The 22,889-nt window shown below is 41.6% G+C and overlaps 1 protein-coding gene across 2 annotated transcripts; it reads right to left on the bottom strand.

Moving 5' to 3' along the window:
* Nucleotides 1-906: 906 nt before the first annotated feature.
* Nucleotides 907-20,897, bottom strand: LOC138952684 (uncharacterized). 2 transcript variants are annotated; one of them, XM_070324382.1, is made up of 11 exons: nt 20,782-20,897; nt 18,866-19,012; nt 16,847-17,496; nt 13,020-13,125; nt 12,075-12,251; nt 11,345-11,454; nt 8,176-8,284; nt 7,208-7,384; nt 6,474-6,612; nt 4,890-5,010; nt 907-4,048 (listed from the first exon to the last, which is right to left on the bottom strand). In XM_070324382.1, exons 1-11 carry the CDS (start codon nt 20,801-20,803, stop codon nt 3,836-3,838), a joined length of 1,971 nt encoding a protein of 656 aa, XP_070180483.1. In that variant the 5' UTR covers nt 20,804-20,897; the 3' UTR covers nt 907-3,835. The 2 variants fall into 2 exon arrangements, with proteins under 2 accessions (XP_070180483.1, XP_070180484.1); XM_070324383.1 differs by lacking the exons at nt 11,345-11,454; nt 12,075-12,251; nt 13,020-13,125 and having other exon boundaries at nt 20,782-20,896.
* Between the last annotated feature and the right edge of the window lie 1,992 nt (nt 20,898-22,889).

A 22,889-nucleotide genomic window follows, 5' to 3' on the forward strand; every position in this document is an offset into this window, starting at 1 on the left:
TTTATAAGGTTATTAAGGCGACCAGTATTTGTATATTTTGTTGTTCACAAAGTTTTGTAAAGGGCCTAGAGCCATAGGTTATGCACTAAAAATGTCCAGTTATTATTATTTTTTAACAATTTTAATTGTCTTCTTCTGCGTTCGTGGGCTGAAACTCCCACGTACACGCGTGTTTTTGCACGAGTGGAATTTTACGTGAATGACCGTTTTAAGCCCCGCCATTTTAGGCAGCTATACGCCGCTTCGGGGGAAGCATGCTTGGTATTTTTGTGTTTTTATAACCCACGGAACTCTAACATGGATTACAGGATCTTTTCCGTGCGCACTTGGTCTTGTGCTTGCGTGTACACACGAAGGGGGTTAAGTCACTAGCAGGTCTGCACATAAGTTGACCTGGGAGATCGGAAAAATCTCCACTCTTAACCCACCAGGCGGCAGCGACCGGGATTCGAACTCACGACCTCCCGATTAGGAGGCCGACGTCTTACCACCACGCCACTGCGCCCGTCATTTTAATTGTCATTTAGTTATGTGCTCAAACTCTGCAGTTCGCGCTTTCGAAATCGTTATTATTTAAGGTTCCTGATGCTTTGTGTTGAGTGTAATCATGGCTGTTTCATCACTAATTATTCTGTTGGCAGTTTTAATAAACAGTTCAAAACGTGCAATAGATTTTGTGTATGAGTTGTGACAGAAAAAATGATAGATGCTTTCATCAGTGTTGTTCCCAAGTCAGAAATAAAAGGTCACTGTTTGCAAAATTTAAACATATCAATAGGAATGCCTTGTTGTAATGTTAACAGGCAGATGTAAGCAAAGTACATCACAGAAGAAAAACATATAACAGGATGTACATATACACACATTAACACATACAATGCAAACTGCGATAAGTCAACGAATGTGTATTTGTTCAACAGCTCATTTATTTGTCAAAAACAAGAATAAAATTATACACATACACCTTCAGCAATGATGTTTTAATGTGCGCACTTGTTCTTAAATCGCTTCCCTACACTTACCATATTGTTCGAGTCCAAAACCTACTATACTTTGTTCAGTAAGGGAGATTTGACAAAAGGGATGTTGTACAGAGTTGCGAGTGGGACCTCTCTGTAGAGGGTAACAAAAACGGGAAAAAAAGACAACTTACAAGTATGTACAAGAATAAAGTTCTTGCAAAGAATACACTTGCAAAAGGTCTATTGTTTTCAGGTAATGGCAGAAATGCACTCAATGCTGGATTGATCTGGGGCCCTACTACACTCTAAATGAACATGATGGGAATTGCACACACTCACTTATTTGAAACAGTTTGAGAACGGCATTCAAATGTTCTGTTTGAGAGTTAGCTGCTGTGATCATCTTTTGTGTGCTGAATGAACTGAAAAAGTAAGCTGTTATGGGCTCTCAGTGTGTTCTGCATGATCTGTCAATGTTCTAAATGCAGAACGCTTTCAATAGTCTTGCCGACGTTCTTTCCAGAACAGCACAGTGAAAGTCTGCTAAGATCACAATAAATGCTCTATAGTTTACAGTACACTAATTGAGGTCTTTTTAAATCTCTGCCATGAAACAATTTGAGAACACAAAAAAGTAATTTGACCACTTGCAAGTGTACGGTTCAGATTACCAATGATCTGTTTGAAAGAAAAAATATCGTGTGCAGAATTATGGCACACATATTTTGGTAGTCTTACATTTCACCTAATCATTAACAACATAGAGATCCATATTTAGTATGTTTTAGTTATCTTTCATGTTGAAATCATTGTAAATGTTAGGGCAGAAATGATGTCATAAACACACAAGCTACACCAAGATACCTCAAATTGAAGAAGATTAATGAAGCACAGAAACAACAAATTTTAGTTAAAATTTCAATCAATGTACACTATCAAGAAAACAATCGTAATTGAGTAGAATCAGAACCAGTGGCCTTTTGGAGAGAGTTACTAAGCCCTCTTCCAAGCATAACATTTTTGGCAAAATAAAGTCAAGACAGAAGAAAATAAATGGCATGCATTTACAATGCAACAGGATTTAATTTACCCCAGAGAAGTGAAACAAATACAGATTAAAACAGAGAACAGTTCTTTGAAATTATTTTGATGTACATGATTGCATAGATTAACTGTGTTGTTTGCAATGTTGATCAATGCCACACACAAATTGACCACTTACAGAATTCATGTACATACATATCACAAACTGGGAAGGAGCGTGATTGACAGTTTGAACTGTGCATGGTATTACAAATTACAATGCTATATTTACTCTGTCATTAGAACTCAGTATTAGAAGCAAAACATAAAACAAATGTCATCGATTTCAAGACACGACTGACAACTTTTAAAGCAAAATGATATAAAATGATTTGAAATTTTCAATGAGAAATAAATGATGACATTATTGTAACCTATTAAAAAAGCTTAATTGTTTTCTATTTATCCTCCAGAATTAGCTTCCCATCAATTGAACATGAATAACAACAACAGGCACTTGTATTGTGGAGAGGAAGTCTTATTATAATACCTTACAACCACTCATCTCAAAAGGTTATGAGTGCAGTCACTGGAGGGTAGTCACATGCTTTGTGCGCCCTTCAATTACTGCATGCACTCAAAATATTACATTTCGTTTTCACCAGTATCGCTATAACATTAACAGCGATCGTTCAGCGATTACTAACTCACAGTACAAAAGAGGGTTTGAATGGGAGATAATGGGCAATGCAGAACTCTTGAATAGATTAGTGACGATCCAAGTGATCAGGCTTGTGTCAGACTGCTTTGATTAGTCTGAGATAGAACACCTGATTGCATTTTCTGCTCAGCTCTGTTCCGGTCATTGCAGAGGTATCTGGCGTCCAAATATTTAGAGTGTACGAGGCACACTTTTGTCGGTCAACATAAAATGTTTAGTGCGTGAACTTTTTACTCTATGAAATAAGCCAAACACGCATACATTTGTAGTGGATTTGACCAAATTTGTTCATAGTACCGGACCTTGCATAATAACACAAACCAGGCCTCGGTCGAGTCTCAAGTGAAATTCTCCTTTATCCGATACTGACAACGATTTTCAAAACACATACTTGATATTCTTTAGTTTAGCTGCCGAGATTGAACCAGTACACATCTGTCATGGGTGATTTTACATACACACATACTCTTTAGTTTAGCTGCCGAGATTGAACCAGTACCACCCAATGATTGCTTTCTGCTTCTTGCCATTCACACAGTGTCAGTCTGGCTGGTTCACCATCCATTCTTGCGTTAAAAAGGGTAAATCCAAAAACAAAGAAACTGCCAGCGTTTTACCACGAAGGGCCATATCAGGGCGGTGCTGCTTTGACATATAACATGCGCCACACGCAAGACAGAAGTCGCAGAACAGGCTTCATGTCTCACCCAGTCACATTATTCTGATTATTCTGACACCGGACCAACCAGTCGTAGCACTAACCCCATAATGCCAGACGACAGGCGGAGCAGCCACTAGATTGCCAATTTTAAAGTCTTAGGTATGACCCGGCCGGGGTTCGAACCCACGACCTCCCGATCACGGGGCGGACGCCTTACCACTAGGCCAACCGTACCGGTCAGAGCTCAGTGACAAGAAGAAAAAAGAGTTGGTGAAATCAAAGGTGTTCAATGAGCAAAAACATACAGAAGGAAGGCTGTTCTCTTAAAACGTTTTATGTTAATGTAAATCCAATAACAAACGTTCCAACAACCTACCTTTCTTGTTTTTTGATTTTAAAAAGGGTAAGCCTGCCCACAATCAAGTTGCGCATTAGAACAAGCAGGCAGCTTCATGGCTGCAGCAACCCTTACTTCATTAGAATGTTTTCTTTGTAAGTGTCTGATGAGCACACTTTGAAATTGGCCACAATATAGGCAAGGTCGTTTCGGTTTCTTGGAAGAAATGTTTGGCAGTCCGTCTGAGGCAGGTGGCAGTCCATTTGAGGCAGGTGGCAGCTCATCTGAGGCAGGTGGCAGTCCGTTTGAGGCAGGTGGCAGTACATCGTGTTTGTCTGGTATTTCTGAAAAAAACAAAATATGCAAAAAATCCTATTACAAAGTTTTCAAAGATCAAAGCAGCTCTACCCAAGAAAAAAATGAAAACTGAACAACGCTTCTTGAAGAATAACCATGTGATCATATTAGGCATAACCAAAACCAATATCAACGATTATGAAAAGTGATCGCTTCCTGGAAATAAAAGCCCAGGTTCAGATCTTTATGTTCACAACAAAAAGGAGCATGGTAAAAATTTCAAAATGGGGGAATGTTGCAGCAGCTTAACTGAACATTTAGTAACTTTTGCCTGGTCTTTGCAAGACTGGTGAATAACGTGTTTCACAAATATACAATTTCCCTGGAAACCATGGACTCCCAGCATTTTCCTTAGAAACAAATGAAGCTGCATAAGGCAGAGATGCGTGTGTGTGTGTGTGTGTGTGTATGTGTGTGTGTATGTGTGTGTGTGTGTGTGTGTGTTTGTGTGTGTGTGTGTGTGCATGCATGTGTCAGACATGAGGTGAGGAAGCTTTTGAGACCATGTTGCCAGTTTTGGTGAATGCTATTTTTAATTGCTGTCCAGTGTTGTTTTCAAAATTGATGTTTTTTACATTTAGTCAAATTTTGACTTAATGTTTTAACAAAGATGGGAAAATGTAGAGCATGTACAATTCTGTCCACACGAAACTGTTTTCTTGATAGTACACTAGTTGATTGCAACTGCATATGCAAATGTCCTGAACTATAGTCTATAGACAAGTCTTGCTTCTGGCTCAGGAAAGCTGAATTTTAGGTAAATTGGCAAATCATGAAAGGTTGCAGTCATAGAGTCACTACTTCTCAGTTTCTTTCACGGACTTTTACCTTGGCATGTTTTCTTCCTTTTTGCAGGTGGTGACAGCATTGAGTAGTAGTACATGTAGCTTGAAAAAGGTGTGCCATCAGAATCAGAATCACTCTCCGGATCGTAACTGTAGTCTTCATCCTAAAACAAAATATTCACAGTTAAGTTATAGTGATGTCTCTGGCAAGGCGGAACATGCCATCATGTGAAACTCTTTTTTTTATTTTTTATCTAAACATCACAAATGAAAGCTCAAAACGTATTTGTCAGTAGATCTGGAAATCTGGTCATAGGTCCTTTTGAGTAAAACTAAAAGTACTTGGAGGAAGGAGAAAAAATTATCACATTCACACTATTTGACTTGTAATGCGTGTGTGTTAAAGCCCCAGTCCGTCCCAAATGGTTTACAGAACGATTCAAATCTTTTCATGAAAAAGCAGTTCTAACCTTATCGAACACACTTGCAATAGCATTTAGTGAATAGCATTAAATGACACAGTTTTTTTGTTTAGCTCGAGTAAACCACACACCTGTTTTCGTGGTTAATCTAACCCCTGAGCCATCGTGAACCCATGTGATCTACTTTCCCTTTTTTTCTCACAATTTAGTAGTCAGTCCTTGATTTCAATGCGACTCGCTGTATCTGCCATGGCTCGTTATCTAAAACGCAACAAATGGCTGCGAGTCACACGAAGTGAATGGTGTCGGCTGACCGTTCAAAGAAACTGGCGACATGCTGAACATTCGTCTGCTACGAGAAACACGTTTTGCAGGACACGCTTCAGGGCTAGTTTTTAAACTTTAAAATCTTCGAGTTTTACTGATTTTGTCTTAATGAAAAAAGAATTATTTAAGAATATTTGTGTAACAAGCTGTCAATTTATTAGTATAAGTTAGGTCTAGCGCCAAAACGAGCCATCCCATTGTCTGATCAGACAATCCGGCTGGCCACGCAAAAATAAATTCGTTCATAAGTGCTCGCTCTTTTCGGAGGGCACCTACGATGTTCTCAAGTGGTGAGTGTTGAAATGCAAGGGTGTTTGTACTGTGTGTAAAAGCCTGACAGTGTCTGTGATGGTTTACGGGAAGCTGCGTGTGCCTTTAAATTCAACAGGGGACCTAGGTTGATCAAATGTCGTCCTAAAGCTCTAATCATGCAATACTTTTCTTATTTTCAGTCGCCCTAAGGTTTGGTGCTTCTATTTAAATCTCAAATTGCTTAACTTTGTCATAGAGTGAGACTGCAAGTCGCCCACTCGGCCACTATGGTCCCATTAATAGTCGTGTTCAATGTGCTTTTGACACAGATCATCATAATGGTCCCGACTCTCCTCAATTATGCGCTTATCTTGTGTCTTTTCTGGATTACACAGATACTGAAGTAAAATGCAAAAAATCCTTAAAATGTGACCCTCCACCACGAAATGAGTCACATGTCACCTCGCGCGGTTCTGCACTAGGCTTAATATAAGTCCAGGGAGTGTCTGGTAACAGTTTGTGGGTCACCTTAATCACAGGCTTATAAAGTTAAAAAGTCATCCGGAGAGTCAAATTCAGGAAGTAGGTAACCCGTGAGTTAGTTCAAATCGCGAGGCTTTTCGTACCTGTCATCTCCAGATGAGGCTGGTTTTATCGGTACATCTCCAAATGAGGCTGGTGGTAGCGGTACATCTCCAGATGAGGCTGGTGGTAGCGGTACATCTCCAGATGAGGCTGGTGGTAGCGGTACATCTCCAGATGAGGCTGATGAGAAATAAATCAGGTCATCTTTTTACTGACACAAACTTTGAAAGGAATTCCTGTTCACGAACCGCCTTTTTCTTTGTTGTTGTTTTTACATGATGGAAATTGAGCTTTCCACGCTTTGAACAGATCAATACAACTGATCTCGTTTCGTCACTTCATACGAGACTCGCCACGTCATGTCACAAAAGTAGAAACTCAAGAAGTTTAAGAATTGTAAGGCGGCCTTCTGTCATTTTCAAGGGTACCAATTTGAAGCCAATATTTATTAACCAACATGAACCGTAGCCTACCGTACAGTCTAACAGTGTGAAATGTGAATGAGGGTCGCATCAGCAACTTTAGCCTATTCATTTCACCCTCCGGATGGACGGTCTTATCAGACACTGATTTAGTGATAAACACGTAGTATCGATGCAGGCACACTCATTTTCGCAAACAAGCAGTTGCTTCATAAAATAGGTACTTAACAATTGTGCAGCAAGCTGGTTTTAAAAGTGCATGCATGTTCTGCTGTGCAGTGACTTGAATGAGAAGCATTTAACAAGGGTAAAAGATCAAATACGGTGATGCCACACGCTGAAGAATAACATACCTGGAGTCCTGAGCTGCTGCTGAAGGACAGTAAGGTCGGTGGGAAGCTGGACATTGTTGGGAGACGTAAGACGAGACACAGACTGCGCTGGCAACATCATTGCTTGAGGTGCCAAGGCAACGGGGTGCCAACCAGCCATCGAGAAAACCAGACTTTGCTGACTTGTTGTAACCATGCCTGTCAAACAAGTACAATGTATATCACAATGGGCACAAGTCTGTTTTATGTGGGAAAAAGTATAGCCAGTGTTGTTGCCAGCCTAAGAAGACAATAGGTCATTTGGACCTCCCTAAAAAAAAACCAATAAGTCCAAATGTCCTGGCTTTAAAAAAACAATAGGTCCAAATTACCATGCCGTAGTATTATATTGATGAAATTTCCGCTGTTTGCGCCGTTTTCGATAATTAGGTACACCGGCTGGAACGGGTATTTCCGTAAACGCAGCCTCGAGTGTCAATGACGACAAACACAGAGTCAATGACGACAAACACAGAGTCGGCACCGAGTGCATTTTTCACTCGTAGCAAACATGAGCATTTCGATCGGGGTTTGTTTTCCGACTTTGCAACTCCCATTCCATTCATTGCAGACCTTGTCCGCCTTGTACGAATATGTATCGGTCAGTTGACCACCAAAACGTAAAAACTATCGGTCCATCGACCGGACAAGGCTAGGTCCAATGCGTCAAATCAGAAAGGAATGCGTCAGAGACCGAAGACCAAGGCCTGGCAAGAACACTGTATAGCATGTTAAATTCTTTACACAAGAAACTGTTTCCTTGATAGTACAATAAATGATTGCAACTTGACTAGGAAATGTCCTGAACTATAGACCAAGTTGTGGTTTCTGGCTCAGGAGAGTTGAATCTTAAGTAAATTGGTCATCCATGAGTTAAGTAAATTGGTCATCCATGAGTTGTCGCAGTGAGTGAGTTACTACTTCTCACAGTTTCTTTCATTGACTTTTACCTTGGCAAGTTTTCTTCCTTTGTGCAGGTGGTGACAGCATAGGGTAATCGCAGGAAGAAGGTGTGCTATCAGAATCAAAATCACTCTCCGGACGGTATAAGTCTTCATCCTAAAACAAAATATTCACAGTTAAGTTAATGTGATGTCTCTTGCAAGGCGGAGCATAGAATCATGTGGAACTTTTATTTAAACATCACAATGTAAACCCCAAAGAGTATGCGTAAGTAGATCGGAATATCGAGTCAAAGGTCCTTTTCAGTAAAAGGACTTGGAGAAAGTATGAACACATTCACACCATTTTTGACATTATCATATATATACTGTTCAAAAAAAGAAACGCATAGCTTGTAATATTTGGTTAATTTAGTTATATGGCTACAAGGATATCCACCAAACTGCAGAAAATGTTTATCTGGTCGTCGACCTTTCGTCCATTGCCACAAGTGAGCTCTGCACGTGACGCATGCGTTATCAGTGGCTACAATGTCAAAATTGCTCATTTGGCATGACCACTCGTCATGCTTCAGTGTAATCTCGTGAAACTCGGGGAATATTGAGCTCTCACCATGTCTTCCAAAACCCATAAAAGCGGATTGTTCGCCACAAAGAAATCAGACGACAATTCAGCGACGAAAGATGGCCCGATTGAGCAGAGAAGACCGCCAAATTGCATTGGGTCGTTTACAAGCAGGCCAAAGTCAAAGTGCAATCGCCAGGCACTTCCACGTGTCCCAGGGCACCATCAGTAGACTGTGGGTCAGGTTTCAAGCCACTGGCTCCGTTGCTGACTTGCCACGAGCGGGAAGACCAAGGGCGACAACTGCTGCTCAGGACCGTTTCATACGGCTCCGCCACCTCCGGAATCGTTTCCTGTCGGCCTCATCTTCTGTCCAGGCTCTCCCCGGGCCACACCGATTATCGGACCAGACCGTGCAGTACCGCCTGCATAAAGCTGGTTTGAGAGCTCGCAGACCTCACAGAGGAGCTGTCCTCACCCGCCGCCATCGCCAGAACCGAGTGCAGTGGGGCAACCAGCACCTTCGCTGGACCGTCCGGAATCACTGGAGACACGTGTGGTTCAGCGACGAGTCCTACTTCCTGCTCCAGCGACATGATGGTCGGAGGAGGGTCTACCGGAGAGTAAACGAACGTTACGCGCCCAACTGTGTGGATGAGGCACCCATTCATGGTGGTGGAGGCGTCATGGTGTGGGGGCGATCAATACCGCTGGAAGGAGCACCCTGGTGCACGTCCAAGGGCGCATAACTGCCCAGCGATACGTGGAGGAAATTCTGCGCCCACACGCCCTTCCTCTTCTGGCTGACCAGGATGCCATATTCCAGCAGGACAACGCTCGCCCGCACACAGCACGACTCACCACCCAGTTCCTCACCGACCACCATGTCCAGGTGCTTCCCTGGCCATCCATGTCGCCAGACATGAACCCGATAGAACACCTCTGGGATGAATTGGACAGACGTGTGCGCAGGCAAGAAGAAGCGCCAGCAAATCACCGCGATCTATTGCAGGCACTTCAGGAGGAGTGGGACACCATCCCACAGCAAGATATCCGGCATCTGATCCAGTCCATGCCCAGAAGGTGCCGGGCAGTTGTTGCTGCTCAAGGCAGTCACACCCCCTACTGACTTGACAGCCTCGGCACCCAATCGTATTGATTGACTGATTGATTTGAAGATGCAAATGAACTGTGTGTGCATTCAACTGTGTCCATACCAAAATTCAAACAAATAATCTAAATATTGGATTTTCTGTTATTTTTTTCGAAAAATAAAACAAATTTGGCAAGTAGCAACTATGCGTTTCTTTTTTTGAACAGTATATATAATATGCGTGTGTGTCAAATTCCACAGGGGAGCTAGGTCGAACATATGTCATCCTAAAGCTCCAATTCAGCAATTGTACAATACTTTCAATGTATTTTCTTTCGCCCTAAGGTTTGGTGCTTCCTTTCAAATCTCAAATGTCATTTTAGTGACAACCCAGATCCAATTCACCAAATGTCGCCCTAAAGCTCCCATTATACAATACTTTTGATTAGGGCGACCAAAAATATAACATATATTGTGCTAAATCCTACAGGGGAGCTAGGTCGACCAAATGTCGTCCTAAAGCTCCAATTGTACAATACTTTCAACTTATATTCTGTCGCCCTAAGGTTTGGTGATTCTTTTCAAATCTCAAATTTCATTTTTACTGACAACCCAGATCACATTGCCTATCAAGCAGACATACAAGCTAATGTCGACACATGCTTCCAGACAAATTTGCAATAACAATAGAACCTTTTCCCATAATACCATGGCAGCTTAGTACACCTGCCTTTCCTTGAGTCTCCACAATCATCATTCTGATTATTCTGAGACTATGATGCATGCTGGGTGTGTTTCTGCGGGTTGCATTGACCCGAGTTGGACATTGGCGTCAGGATCAAGTCCAAGCATGATTTTGAGGGCATATGTACTCAGAATACTGAATAGACCTCAGTTTAAAATCTCATCCCAAAGAGTAGTGAGACACCGCCCTCCATGTGGGGTCAAGTTAACAGCAGTGTACAACTCAGACAGTCACTTATCCAAGTACTGCCTAGGCTCGGCATTGCTTAACTTTGTCATTGAGTGAGACTGCAAGCCGCCCACTCGGCCACTATGGTCCAATAAATATTCGTGTTAAAATAAATGTGATGCTTTTGACACAGATCATCATAATGGTCCTGACTTGCCTCATTTATGTGCTTATCTTGTGTGTTTTTCTGGATTACACAGGTACCGTAGTTAATGTCCAACTATCCTAAAAATTAACAGTTTCTTGGTGGTGAATGCAAGTACGTGTAAGAATGTTGTGCCTTTTACATACTTTCTTTTTATTCTAAATTCAACCAATATACATGTGTATGTGTTAAAGCTTACAGGGGAGTTAAGTCGACCAAATGTCGCCCTAAAGATCCCATTATACACTACTTTCCACTTAGGATGACCATAGTATTTGTGCTTCCATTGGACTGACAATAATTACCCCCGGGGGGGGGGGGGGGGGGGTGTGGCGGGGCCCAATTCCCATTTCCTGTGAAAAGTTAAAAAAGTCATCCGGAGAGTCAAATTCAGGAAGTAGGTAACCCGTGAGTTAGTTCAAATCGCAAGGCTTTTCGTACCTGTTCATCTCCAGAAGAGGCTGGTTTTATCGGTACATCTCCAGATGAGGCTGGTGGTAGCGGTACATCTCCAGATGAGGCTGGTGGTAGCGGTACATCTCCAGATGAGGCTGATGAAAAAAAATCAGGTCATCTTTTTACTGACACATACTTTGAAAGGAATTCCTGTTCCCGAACCGCCTTTTTCTTTGGCCCAGCTGAGGATCCACCTCTTTGTTGTTGTTTTTGCCTGATGGAAATTGAGCTTTCCACGCTTTGAACAGATCAATACAACTGATCTCGTTTCTTCACTTCATACAAAACTCGGTCACGTCATGTCACAAAAGTAGAAACTCAAGAAGTTTAAGAATTGTAAGGCGGCCTTCTGTCATTTTCAAGGGTACCAATTTGAAGCCAATATTTATCAACCAACATGAACCGTAGCCTACCGTACAGTCTGACAGTGTGAAATATGAATGGGGGTCGCATCAGCAACTTTAGCCTATTCATTTCACCCTCCGGAAGGACGGTCTAATCAGTCACTGATTTAGTGATAAACACGTAGTATTGATGCAGGCACACTCATTTTCGCAAACAAGCAGTTGCTTCATAAAATAGGTACTTAACAATTGTGCAGCGAGCTGGTTTTAAAAGTTCATGCATGTTCTGCTGTGCAGTGACTTGAATGAGAAGCATTTAACAAGGGTAAAAGATCAAATACGGTGATGCCACACGCTGAAGAATAACATACCTGTAGTCCTGAGCTGCTGCTGAAGGACAGTAAGGTCGGTGGGAAGCTGGACATTGTTGGGAGACGTAAGACGAGACACAGACTGCGCTGGCAACATCATTGCTTGAGGTGCCAAGGCAACGGGGTGCCAACCAGCCATCGAGAAAACCAGACTTTGCTGACTTGTTGTAACCATGCCTGTCAAACAAGTACAATGTACATATCACAATGGGCACAAGTCTTTTTTATGTGGGAAAAAGTATAGCCAGTGTTGTTGCCAGCCTAAGAAAACAATAGGTCATTTGGACCTCCCTAAAAAAAACCAATAAGTCCAAATGTCCTGACTTTAAAAAAACAATAGGTCCAAATTACCATGCCGTAATATTATATTGATGAAATTTCCGCTGTTTGCGCCGTTTTCGATAATTAGGTACACCGGCTGGAACGGGTATTTCCGTAAACGCAGCCTCGAGTGTCAAAGACGACAAACACAGAGTCAATGACGACAAACACAGAGTCGGCACCGAGTGCATTTTTCACTCGTAGCAAACATGAGCATTTCGATCGGGGTTTGTTTTCCGACTTTGCAACTCCCATTCCATTCATTGCAGACCTTGTCCGCCTTGTACGAATATGTATCGGTCAGTTGACCACCAAAACGTAAAAACTATCGGTCCATCGACCGGACAAGGCTAGGTCCAATGCGTCAAATCAGAAAGGAATGCGTCACAGACAAAAGACCGAGGCCTGGCAACAACACCGTATAGCATGTTAAATTCTTTACACAAGAAACTGTTTCCTTGATAGTACAATAATTGATTGCAACTCGACTAGGAAATGTCCTGAACTATAGACCAAGTTGTGGTTTCTGGCTCAGGAAAGCTGAATTTTAAGTAAATTGGTCAACCATGAATTGTCGCAGTCAGTGAGTTACTACTTCTCACAGTTTCTTTCATTGACTTTTACCTTGGCAAGTTTTCTTCCTTTGTGCAGGTGGTGACAGCATAGGGTAATCGCAGGAAGAAGGTGTGCTATCAGAATCAAAATCACTCTCCTGACAGTAGTCTTCATCCTAAAACAAAATATTCACAGTTAAGTTAATGTGATGTCTCTTGCAAGGCGGAGCATAGAATCATGTGGAACTTTTATTTAAACTAAAACATCACAATTTAAACCCCAAAAGGTATTTGTAAGTAGATCGGAATATCGGGTCAATTTTTGAAAAAGGACTTGGAGAAAGTATGATCACATTCACACCATTTTTAACATATATATATACATGCGTGTGTGTTAAATCCCACAGGGGAGCTAGGTCGATCGACCAAATGTCATCCTAAAGCTCCTATTGTACAATACTTTCAACGTATTTTCTTTCGCCCTAAGGTTTGGTACTTCCTTTCAAATCTCAAAAAAGTGTTGTTGTCTGATGTTGATGTCGTGTACCAAAAAGAAATAAAAACGTGTATAAAAAAAAAAAAACTGAAAAAATAAAATTCTCAAAAAAGTAATATGTCATTTTTTTTTAGTAACAACCCAGATCCAATTCGCCAAATGTCGCCCTAACGCTCCCATTATACAATACTTTTGATTAGGGCGACCAAAATTATAACATATATATATATATATATATATGCATGTGTGTTAAAGGCACAGTAAGCCTCCCGTAAACCATCACAGAGCTCCCCGAGCGTCTAAATACAGTACAAGCATACTTCCATTTGAACGCTCACCGAACGGGAACATCCTGGCTGCTTTCTGTCGAGCGTGAGACATTTTCAAAGAATTTATTTTCGTAGACTTGTTCCGTTAACAACAACGGCGCCTCGTTTTTGCGCTAGACCTAACTTTTAAAATCTAAATAATAAATTGACAGCTTGTTACACAAACATTCTTTAATCATAAAAGAATTCGTTTTTCATCAAGACAAGATCAGAACAATTCGAAGTTGTGAAAGTTTAAAAAAAAGAAAAGCCCGGAAGCAGGGTCACGCAAGGGTCGTAGCAGACGACGGCCGGTTTATCAGTGCAAATCGCCGTTCCTCTCAACAGTCAAAAGCCATCGCGAGAGTTCTTGTGAACCACAGCCGTGGTTTCGTGCATAAAAAAAACGTGCTATTGTAGATAAGCTCACGTCGAGTCGCATTCAAATGACTAACTATGACGACTGCATTGTGAACTGGATCACACGGGTTCACGATGGCTCAGGGGTAAGATAAACCACGCAAAAATAAATTCTTTGAAAATTGTTCGCTCTTTACGGAGGGCACCTAGGATGTTCTCAATTGGTGAGTGTTTAAAGGAAATGGTGTTTGTACTGTGTGTAAAAGCCTGACCGCATCTGTGATGGTTTACGGGAGGCTTACTCTGCCTTTAAATCCCACAGGGGAGCTAGGTCGACCAAATGTCATCCTAAAGCTCCTATTGTACAATACTTTCACATATTTTTTTCGCCCTAAGGTTTGGTGCTTCCTTTCAAATCTAAAAAAAAGTGTTGCTGTCTGATGTTGATGTCGTGTACCAAGAAGAAACAAGAAGAGCAAACGCTCGATCGAGTCACTTTCGCAGTTCTGAATATTATATGAGGCATCAGATGGACAGGAAGAAATTGCTATTCACAACACAATGAGTCACGTTCACATAAAATTTGAGCCCGGTCACTTTTATAGTTTCCGAGAAAAGCCCAACGTTAAGTTGTGTGTTGCCGAACAGAAAAGGCTAGTTATCTCCCTTGTTTTTCTGATAACGTTCGTAAAAGGCTACAGATGTAAATACTTTGATGTAAAGAATAATCCTACAAAGTTTCAATCACATCCGATGAACTTTGTCAAAGATATAAAATGTCTAATTTTTCCTTTGACGCTGACCTGTGACCTTGAAAAAGGTCAAAGGTCAACGAAACCATCGTTAAAGTGTAGAGGTCATTGGAGGTCACGACTAAACAAAATATGAGCCCGATCGCTTTGATAGTTTCCGAGAAAAGTCCAACGTTAAGGTGGTGTCTACGGACGGCCGGCCGGACGGCCGGCCGGACAGACTAACACTGACCGATTACATAGAGTCACTTTTTCTCAAGTGACTCAATAAAAACGTGTATAAAAAAAAAATCTCAAAAAAGTAAAATGTCATTTTAGTAACAACCCAGATCCAATTCGCCAAATGTCGCCCTAAAGCTCCCATTATACAATACTTTTGATTAGGGCAACCAAAATTATAACATATATATATATATTGTGTTAAATCCTATAGGGGAGTTAGGTCAACCAAATGTCGTCCTAAAGGTAAAGCTCCAATTGTACAATACTTTCAACTTATATTTTGTCGCCCTAAGGTTTGGTGATTCTTTTAAAATCTCAAATTTCATTTTACTGACAACCCAGATCCCATTCTCTATCAAGCAGACATACAAGCTTATGTCGACACATGCTTCCAGACAAATTTGCAATAACAATAGAATCATTTCCCATAATACTATGGCAGCTTAGCACACCTGCCTTTCGTTGAGTCTCCACAATCATCATTTTGATTATTCTGAGACTATGATGCATGCTGGGTGTGTTTCTGCAGGTTGCATTGACCCGAGTTGGACATTGGCGTCAGGATCAAGTCCAAGCTTGATTTTGAGTGCATATATGTACTCAGAATACTGAATAGACCTCCCTTTAAAATCTCATCCCAAAGAGTAGTGAGACACCGCCCTCCATGAGGGGTCAAGTTAACAGCAGTGTACAACTCAGACAGTCACTTATCCAAGTACTTGGCTAGGCTCGGCATTGCTTAACTTTGTCATTGAGTGAGACTGCAAGCAGCCCACTCGGCCACTATGGTCCAATAAATATTCGTGTTAAAATAAATGTGATGCTTTTGACACAGATCATCATAATGGTCCTGACTTGCCTCAATTATGTGCTTATCTTGTGTGTTTTTCTGGATTACACAGGTACTGTAGTTAATGTCCAACTATCCTAAAAATTAACAGTTTCTTGGTAGTGAATGCGAGTACGTGTAAGAATGTTGTGACTTTTACATACTTTCTTTTTATTCTAAATTCAACCAATCTATATATGTACGTGTGTGTGTGTTAAAGCCAAATGTTGCCCTAAAGCTCCCATTATACAAAACATTCCACTTAGGCATAGGGCGACCGACAAGTATGGGTTATATGAAGTCTTATATCGCGCGCGTATCTCCAGACTCGGACTCAAGGCGCCGTGTGAGATGGATTTTTTTACACAATACATCACGCATTCACATCGACCAGCAGATCGCAGCCATTTCGGCGCATATCCTACTGTTCACGGCCTATTATTCAAAGTCACACGGGTATTTTGGTGGACATTTTTTTAATCTATGGCTATACAATTTTGCCAGGAAAGACCCTTTTGTCAATCGTGGGATCTTTAACGTGCACACCCCAATGTAGTGTACACGAAGGGACCTCGGTTTTTCGTCTCATCCGAAAGACTAGCACTTGAACCCACCACCTAGGTTAGGAAAGGGGGGAGAAAATTGCTAACGCCCCGACACAGGGTCGAACTCACTTCCGAGCGCAAGTGCGTTACCACTCGGCCACCCATTGGTGCCTTTTCTCCAATTTCATTAGACTGACAACATCGACCTAGAGGTGGCTAAATCCCATTTCCTGGAAAGTTTAAAAAATAAAAGCGGTCAATTTTCGTCCTGATATGGCTCTGCGTAGTCGGCTGGACGTTAAGCAACAAATAAACAAACAAAAACGGTCAATTTCATAATGGAGGTAACCCGTGAGTAAGTTCAAAATCACAATGCTTTTCGTACCTGTTCATCTCCAAATGAGGCTGGTGGTATCGGTACATTTCCAGATGAGGCTTTTGGTAGCGGTACATCTCCAGATGAGGCTGGTGGTATCAGTACATCTCCAGATAAGGCTGGTGGTATCGGTACATTTCCAGATGAGGCTGGTGGTATCGGTACATTTCCAGATAAGACTGGTGATAGCGGTACATCTCCAGATGAGGCTGATGATAGCGGTACATCTCCAGATGAGGCTGGTGATAGCGGTACATCTCCAGATGAGGCTGGTGGTATCGGTACATTTCCAGATAAGGCTGGTGATAGCGGTACATCTCCAGATGAGGTTGGTGGTATCAGTACATCTCCAGATAAGGCTGGTGATAGCGGTACATCTCCAGATGAGGCTGGTGATACTGGTACATGTCCAGATAAGACTGGTGAAACTGGTACATATCCAGATAAGGCTGGTGATACTGGTAAATCTCCAGATGAGGCTGGTGATGGCGGTACATCTCCAGATGAGGCTGGTGATACTGGTACATCTCCAGATAAGGCTTGTGATACTAGTACATCTCCAGACGAGGCTGGCAATACTTGTACATCTCCAAATGAGGCTGGCAATACTGGTACATCTCCAGATGAGGCCTGAGGTACCAGTACATCTCCAGATGAGGCTGATAAAAAACAAATCATATCTTTTAACTGACAGAAGCATGTGTTGCATATATATATATATTGTAATACAGACCTTGGGACCTCAATTTTGCCATGGAGTTTAACAAAAAAAAAGCTACGTGCATTTTCAGAAAAATGAGAGTACTCCACATAACTTTTAATCATTCATTTCAAACATGCTGCACACACCGTCATTGATAAAAAAAAAAGATGGAAATCTTTGTTGATTTTTTCTTTAAGAGAAGACCTAATGTCATTAGACATCTGTTTCATCATTGCTGTAGCCTTCTTGCAGGAACACTTAGACTTCTGCGCGATGTTTAAGACAGGAAACACACTTTTGACAGCTTGTAAAATCACATCTGCTGTGCTCAATGACAAATTCATTTTCACTATCAGCTCGGATAACATCGCTTTGGCATGTACTGCACCCTGTTCCTCGGGTAGATCTTTTGCAAAAGACAAAGTCTGTGATGCTCCTCATGCTGGCAGCGGCTTTTCTTGGTGTTGTCAATTTCAGGATCCCTATGAGTCTAGCTTTGACATGCAGTGTCTATCGATGTCAAACTTGGAAAACATACGTTGAAAGGAATTCCTGTTCCCGAACAGCCTTTTTCTTTGCTCCTGCTGAGGATCCACCTCTTTGTTGTTGTTTTTGCATGATAAAAATTGAGCTTTCCACGCTTTGAGCTGATCAACGCAACTGATCTCGTTTAGTCACTTCATACGAGATTCAAAATGGCCATAGTAACAGGTTGTTTTTTTACACTAACTGAGTGAACCGAAAGTAGAAACTCAAGAAGTCTAGGAATTATTTCTCTTTTTTTCCACAGACCGTATCAATCGTAATTTAGAAAATCAAGAGTACAAAATATGGCAAAATCTTACGGGTTCCCTTTTCTGTACTATAAATAGCAATAAAATGATCACAAGATCAAGAAGGGGCATTTACAGGCTTCATGGCCTATCTAATACTAATGTACATTTGAAACTTAGTCAGGTATAGATTACATTCAAAAAGCAGAGGGGTGGACTTTTTCTTGGGTTCCTACCATTGTAAGTTTTTGTTAAAACTTTAAACAATTAAAGTAAAGGTTAATGTATTGGCAAAACAAAGACGAGAACCGAAAAATGCCACACTATGAAAATAAGTATGATAAAATGAAGTCGCAGTAACACTAAGCTTTCAGTTTTATGGGAAAAGTATATATTTCACGACGTTACAAAAACATATTGAACGGAATTGCCACCACCAAGGAATATGATAGCCATGCCTTCAACCCTATTCAACGAAGAGGAAATCTGTATCTGTCAAGTCAATGCTGGTGTCTTGATTACCGCTTTACTGCTTTAAAGAAATGTGCCAACCTTGTGTTTTTTCTTCTGTGACTCGACGGCCTCCAGCTCCTCTTGCAGTACCACAACTCGTTTGGACAGCTGCTAGTTGCGGAATGACAGACTGTCGACCTCCTGCTGGTACTTTCTGTTCCATTGTTCCTTCTCTTTCAGGTGCTCCTATACAACAGGCACAAGAACCAATTGTATTTATGGTCAGTTGACAAAGCCATCTACTTTCAGTACATTTGACACTTTTCAACAATTTAGTCTTATGGTATGAATATTCTTCAAATGGCAAACAATTTTCTAATTACATTCAAAGTTATTCTTATAATTATCATATGTTAAAAGGCTTTTCTGGTTAATGTTAATTGTAATTCAATCAAGTTTGCGTTTTAATGAAACAGATCCTGTGATTGGTCAGAATGCCCCAACTCATTAAAAATTACCGGTCATTAAATAGAGCTTAAACAATGACCACGAGTTGATTAGTGGAAAATAAACCACGAGTGGGTATTTGCAGCCTCTTGGTAATTCACGAGTGTGCGGAGCAGGTTGTTAATGAATTTTTTAGCTAGTGGCTATCGACAATTAGTCACCGGTAATTTGTAATGAGTTGGGACATTCTGACCAATCACAGGATCTGTTTCATTAAAACGCAAACTTGATTGTATTACAATTGTCGATAACCACTCGCTAAAAAATCCATTAACAACCTGCTGGCGAGGCGTATTGATACAGCCTCAACTAGTCTCGGTTAGCTTTGAGGGTCATTTTACAAGTAGGAAATATGAAGGCCAACGAAATACCGAGACCATAAGGTATGCGAAGTGATGACGTTGAGTACGTGACGTAAGTTAATGCATGAATTCTTCCGGACTACGTCAGTCAATTCCAAAGATCGCTTTTGTGATGAAAAGAATTTGTTTTAGAGTTTGCTGTCCAGAAACCCGTCAAAAAAGAAGGGAAAATGTGTGTGAAAGAAAACAAAACAGGAGCAGAGTGATACGATAGGAATACAGAGACATTTCTTGGGACTTGACCCTTGCAGGTAGGTGGACTGAAAGTAGTGTGTGAACAGAACAGAACCAATTCTGTCTGTTTACAACCGCATGAAAGCAGGAAAGAGATTGTCGTCAGATTCAATTACAATAACATTAACATGCTTCCATTTGAAACTTCTCGGTCTTCATCGTGGATTGACGCCCTCCCAAAGTCTAATTGAAGCCCTCCGTCGCTTCGCTCCGTCGGGCTTCAATTAGCTTTTGTCGGGCGTCAATCCCCGATGAAGACTTCGAAGTTTCAAATGGAAGCATGTTAATCACTTAATGTGTAACTGAACAGGTGGGGGCCTCATCAGATCAAAAAGCTGTGTCTGGCAAGAACCGTAGTGAAGGCATTACATCCGCATCAAAGCGACGAAGGAAAGTGTCCATTCTAGCTCTGCCCTCTAAAGTCAAACAGCAGTAAGTCCACTCATAATAAAGCCAAAATGAAGTATTGCCAGTCATAATTATGATAATATGACTGGCAATACTTCATTTTGGCTTTGATTTTTGTTTGTATGTTTGCTTAACGCCCAGCCGACCACGAAGGGCCATATCAGGGCGGTGCTGCTTTGACATATAACGTGCGCCACACACAAGACAGAAGTTGCAGCACAGGCTTCATGTCTCACCCAGTCACATTATTCTGACACCGGACCAACCAGGCCTAGCACTAACCCCATAATGCCAGACGCCAGGCGGAGCAGCCACTAGATTGCCAATTTTAAAGTCTTAGGTATGACCCGGCCGAGGTTCGAACCCACGACCTCCCGATCACGGGGCGGACGCCTTACCACTAGGCCAACCGTGCCGGTTTTTGGCTTTGAAGGGCAGGCTAAAGGTAGTCACTTTGATTAACTGGAAATAATTCATGCAAGTTTTTGTCTTAGCTTTTCTTACCTGAATTATTGCGTAAAGCCATGAGGACCACTCATCCTCCTACCTCTGGTGTAATGAGGGTAGTAGTCCATTTTTGCCGCAAGTACCTGGATAAAAAAAAGCATACACAATAAAATATTTTGTGTTGCCTCAACGTGCATGTCCACCCCCCCCCCTCCCCCATGTGACCATCTTATCAAGTTGCAGATATTGCTAGTGGTCAGTGTGTTCCCAACACAAATGTGACAAAGGGGTGCTGGTTTTTGTTTTATTAGGTTGAACTTGAAGAATTTTGTAGTAATGAATGTTTTTTGTTCACATCAATTTTGACTCGGTTTAAAGACTTTCATCTGGAATGTTCATAGATCAACCCATAAAAGTTTATCAAATTCCCTTACCAATAAATACACTTTAATTTTCCATGACCAGTGGCTGAACTTCTGTAACACTGACATTCAATTACAATAACATTAACATGCTTCCATTTGAAACTTCTCGGTCTTCATCGTGGATTGACGCCCTCCCAAAGTCTATAGTAATTGAAGCCCTCCGTCGCTTCGCTCTGTCGGGCTTCAATTAGCTTTTGTCGGGCGTCAGTCCCCGATGAAGACTTCGAAGTTTCAAATGGAAGCATGTTAATCACTTAATGTGTAACTGAACAGGTGGGGGCCTCATCAGATCAAAAAGCTGTGTCTGGCAAGAACCGTAGTGAAGGCATTACATCCGCATCAAAGCGACGAAGGAAAGTGTCCATTCTAGCTCTGCCCTCCAAAGTCAAACAGCAGTAAGTCCACTCATAATAAAGCCAAAATGAAGTATTGCCAGTCATAATTATGATAATATGACTGGCAATACTTCATTTTGGCTTTGATTTTTGTTTGTTTGTTTGCTTAACGCCCAGCCGACCACGAAGGGCCATATCAAGGCGGTGCTGCTTTGACATATAACGTGCGCCACACACAAGACAGAAGTCGCAGCACAGGCTTCATGTCTCACCCTGTCACATTATTCTGACACCGGACCAACCAGGCTTAGCACTAACCCCATAATGCCAGACGCCAGGCGGAGCAGCCACTAGATTGCCAATTTTAAAGTCTTAGGTATGACCCGGCCGGGGTTCGAACCCACGACCTCCCGATCACGGGGCGGACGCCTTACCACTAGGCCAACCGTGCCGGTTTTTGGCTTTGAAGGGCAGGCTAAAGGTAGTCACTTTGATTAACTGGAAATAATTCATGCAAGTTTTTGTCTTAGCTTTTCTTACCTGAATTATTGCGTAAAGCCATGAGGACCACTCATCCTCCTACCTCTGGTGTAATGAGGGTAGTAGTCCATTTTTGCCGCAAGTATCTGGATAAAAAAAAGCATACACAAAAAAATATTTTGTGTTGCCTCAACGTGCATGTCCACCCCCCCCACCCCCCCCCCATGTGACCATCTTATCAAGTTGCAGATATTGCTAGTGGTCAGTGTGTTCCCAACACAAATGTGACAAAGGGGTGCTGGTTTTTGTTTTATTAGGTTGAACTTGAAGAATTTTGTAGTAATGAATGTTTTTGTTCACATCAATTTTGACTCGGTTTAAAGACTTTCATCTGGAATGTTCATAGATCAACCCATAAAAGTTTATCAAATTCCCTTACCAATAAATACACTTTAATTTTCCATGACCAGTGGCTGAACTTCTGTAACACTGACATTCAATTACAATAACATTAACATGCTTCCATTTGAAACTTCTCGGTCTTCATCGTGGATTGACGCTCTCCCAAAGTCTAAAGTAATTGAAGCCCTCCGTCGCTTCGCTCCGTCGGGCTTCAATTAGCTTTTGTCGGGCGTCAATCCCCGATGAAGACTTCGAAGTTTCAAATGGAAGCATGTTAATCACTTAATGTGTAACTGAACAGGTGGGGGCCTCATCAGATCAAAAAGCTGTGTCTGGCAAGAACCGTAGTGAAGGCATTACATCCGCATCAAAGCGACGAAGGAAAGTGTCCATTCTAGCTCTGCCCTCTAAAGTCAAACAGCAGTAAGTCCACTCATAATAAAGCCAAAATGAAGTATTGCCAGTCATAATTATGATAATATGACTGGCAATACTTCATTTTGGCTTTGATTTTTGTTTGTAT

This window comes from Littorina saxatilis, linkage group LG17 (assembly GCF_037325665.1).
Source record: "Littorina saxatilis isolate snail1 linkage group LG17, US_GU_Lsax_2.0, whole genome shotgun sequence".
NCBI lineage: Eukaryota > Metazoa > Mollusca > Gastropoda > Littorinimorpha > Littorinidae > Littorina > Littorina saxatilis.

Coding starts and splice junctions, on each gene's coding strand:
- LOC138952684 (XM_070324382.1), bottom strand. CDS start 20,803: ATGGCTTTACGCAATAATTCAG. Junction 19,013..20,781: donor GGCTTTACGCAATAATTCAG/GTAAGAAAAGCT, acceptor CCTGTTGTATAG/GAGCACCTGAAAGAGAAGGA. Junction 8,285..11,344: donor CCTCTTCTGGAGATGAACAG/GTACGAAAAGCC, acceptor ATTTTGTTTTAG/GATGAAGACTTATACCGTCC.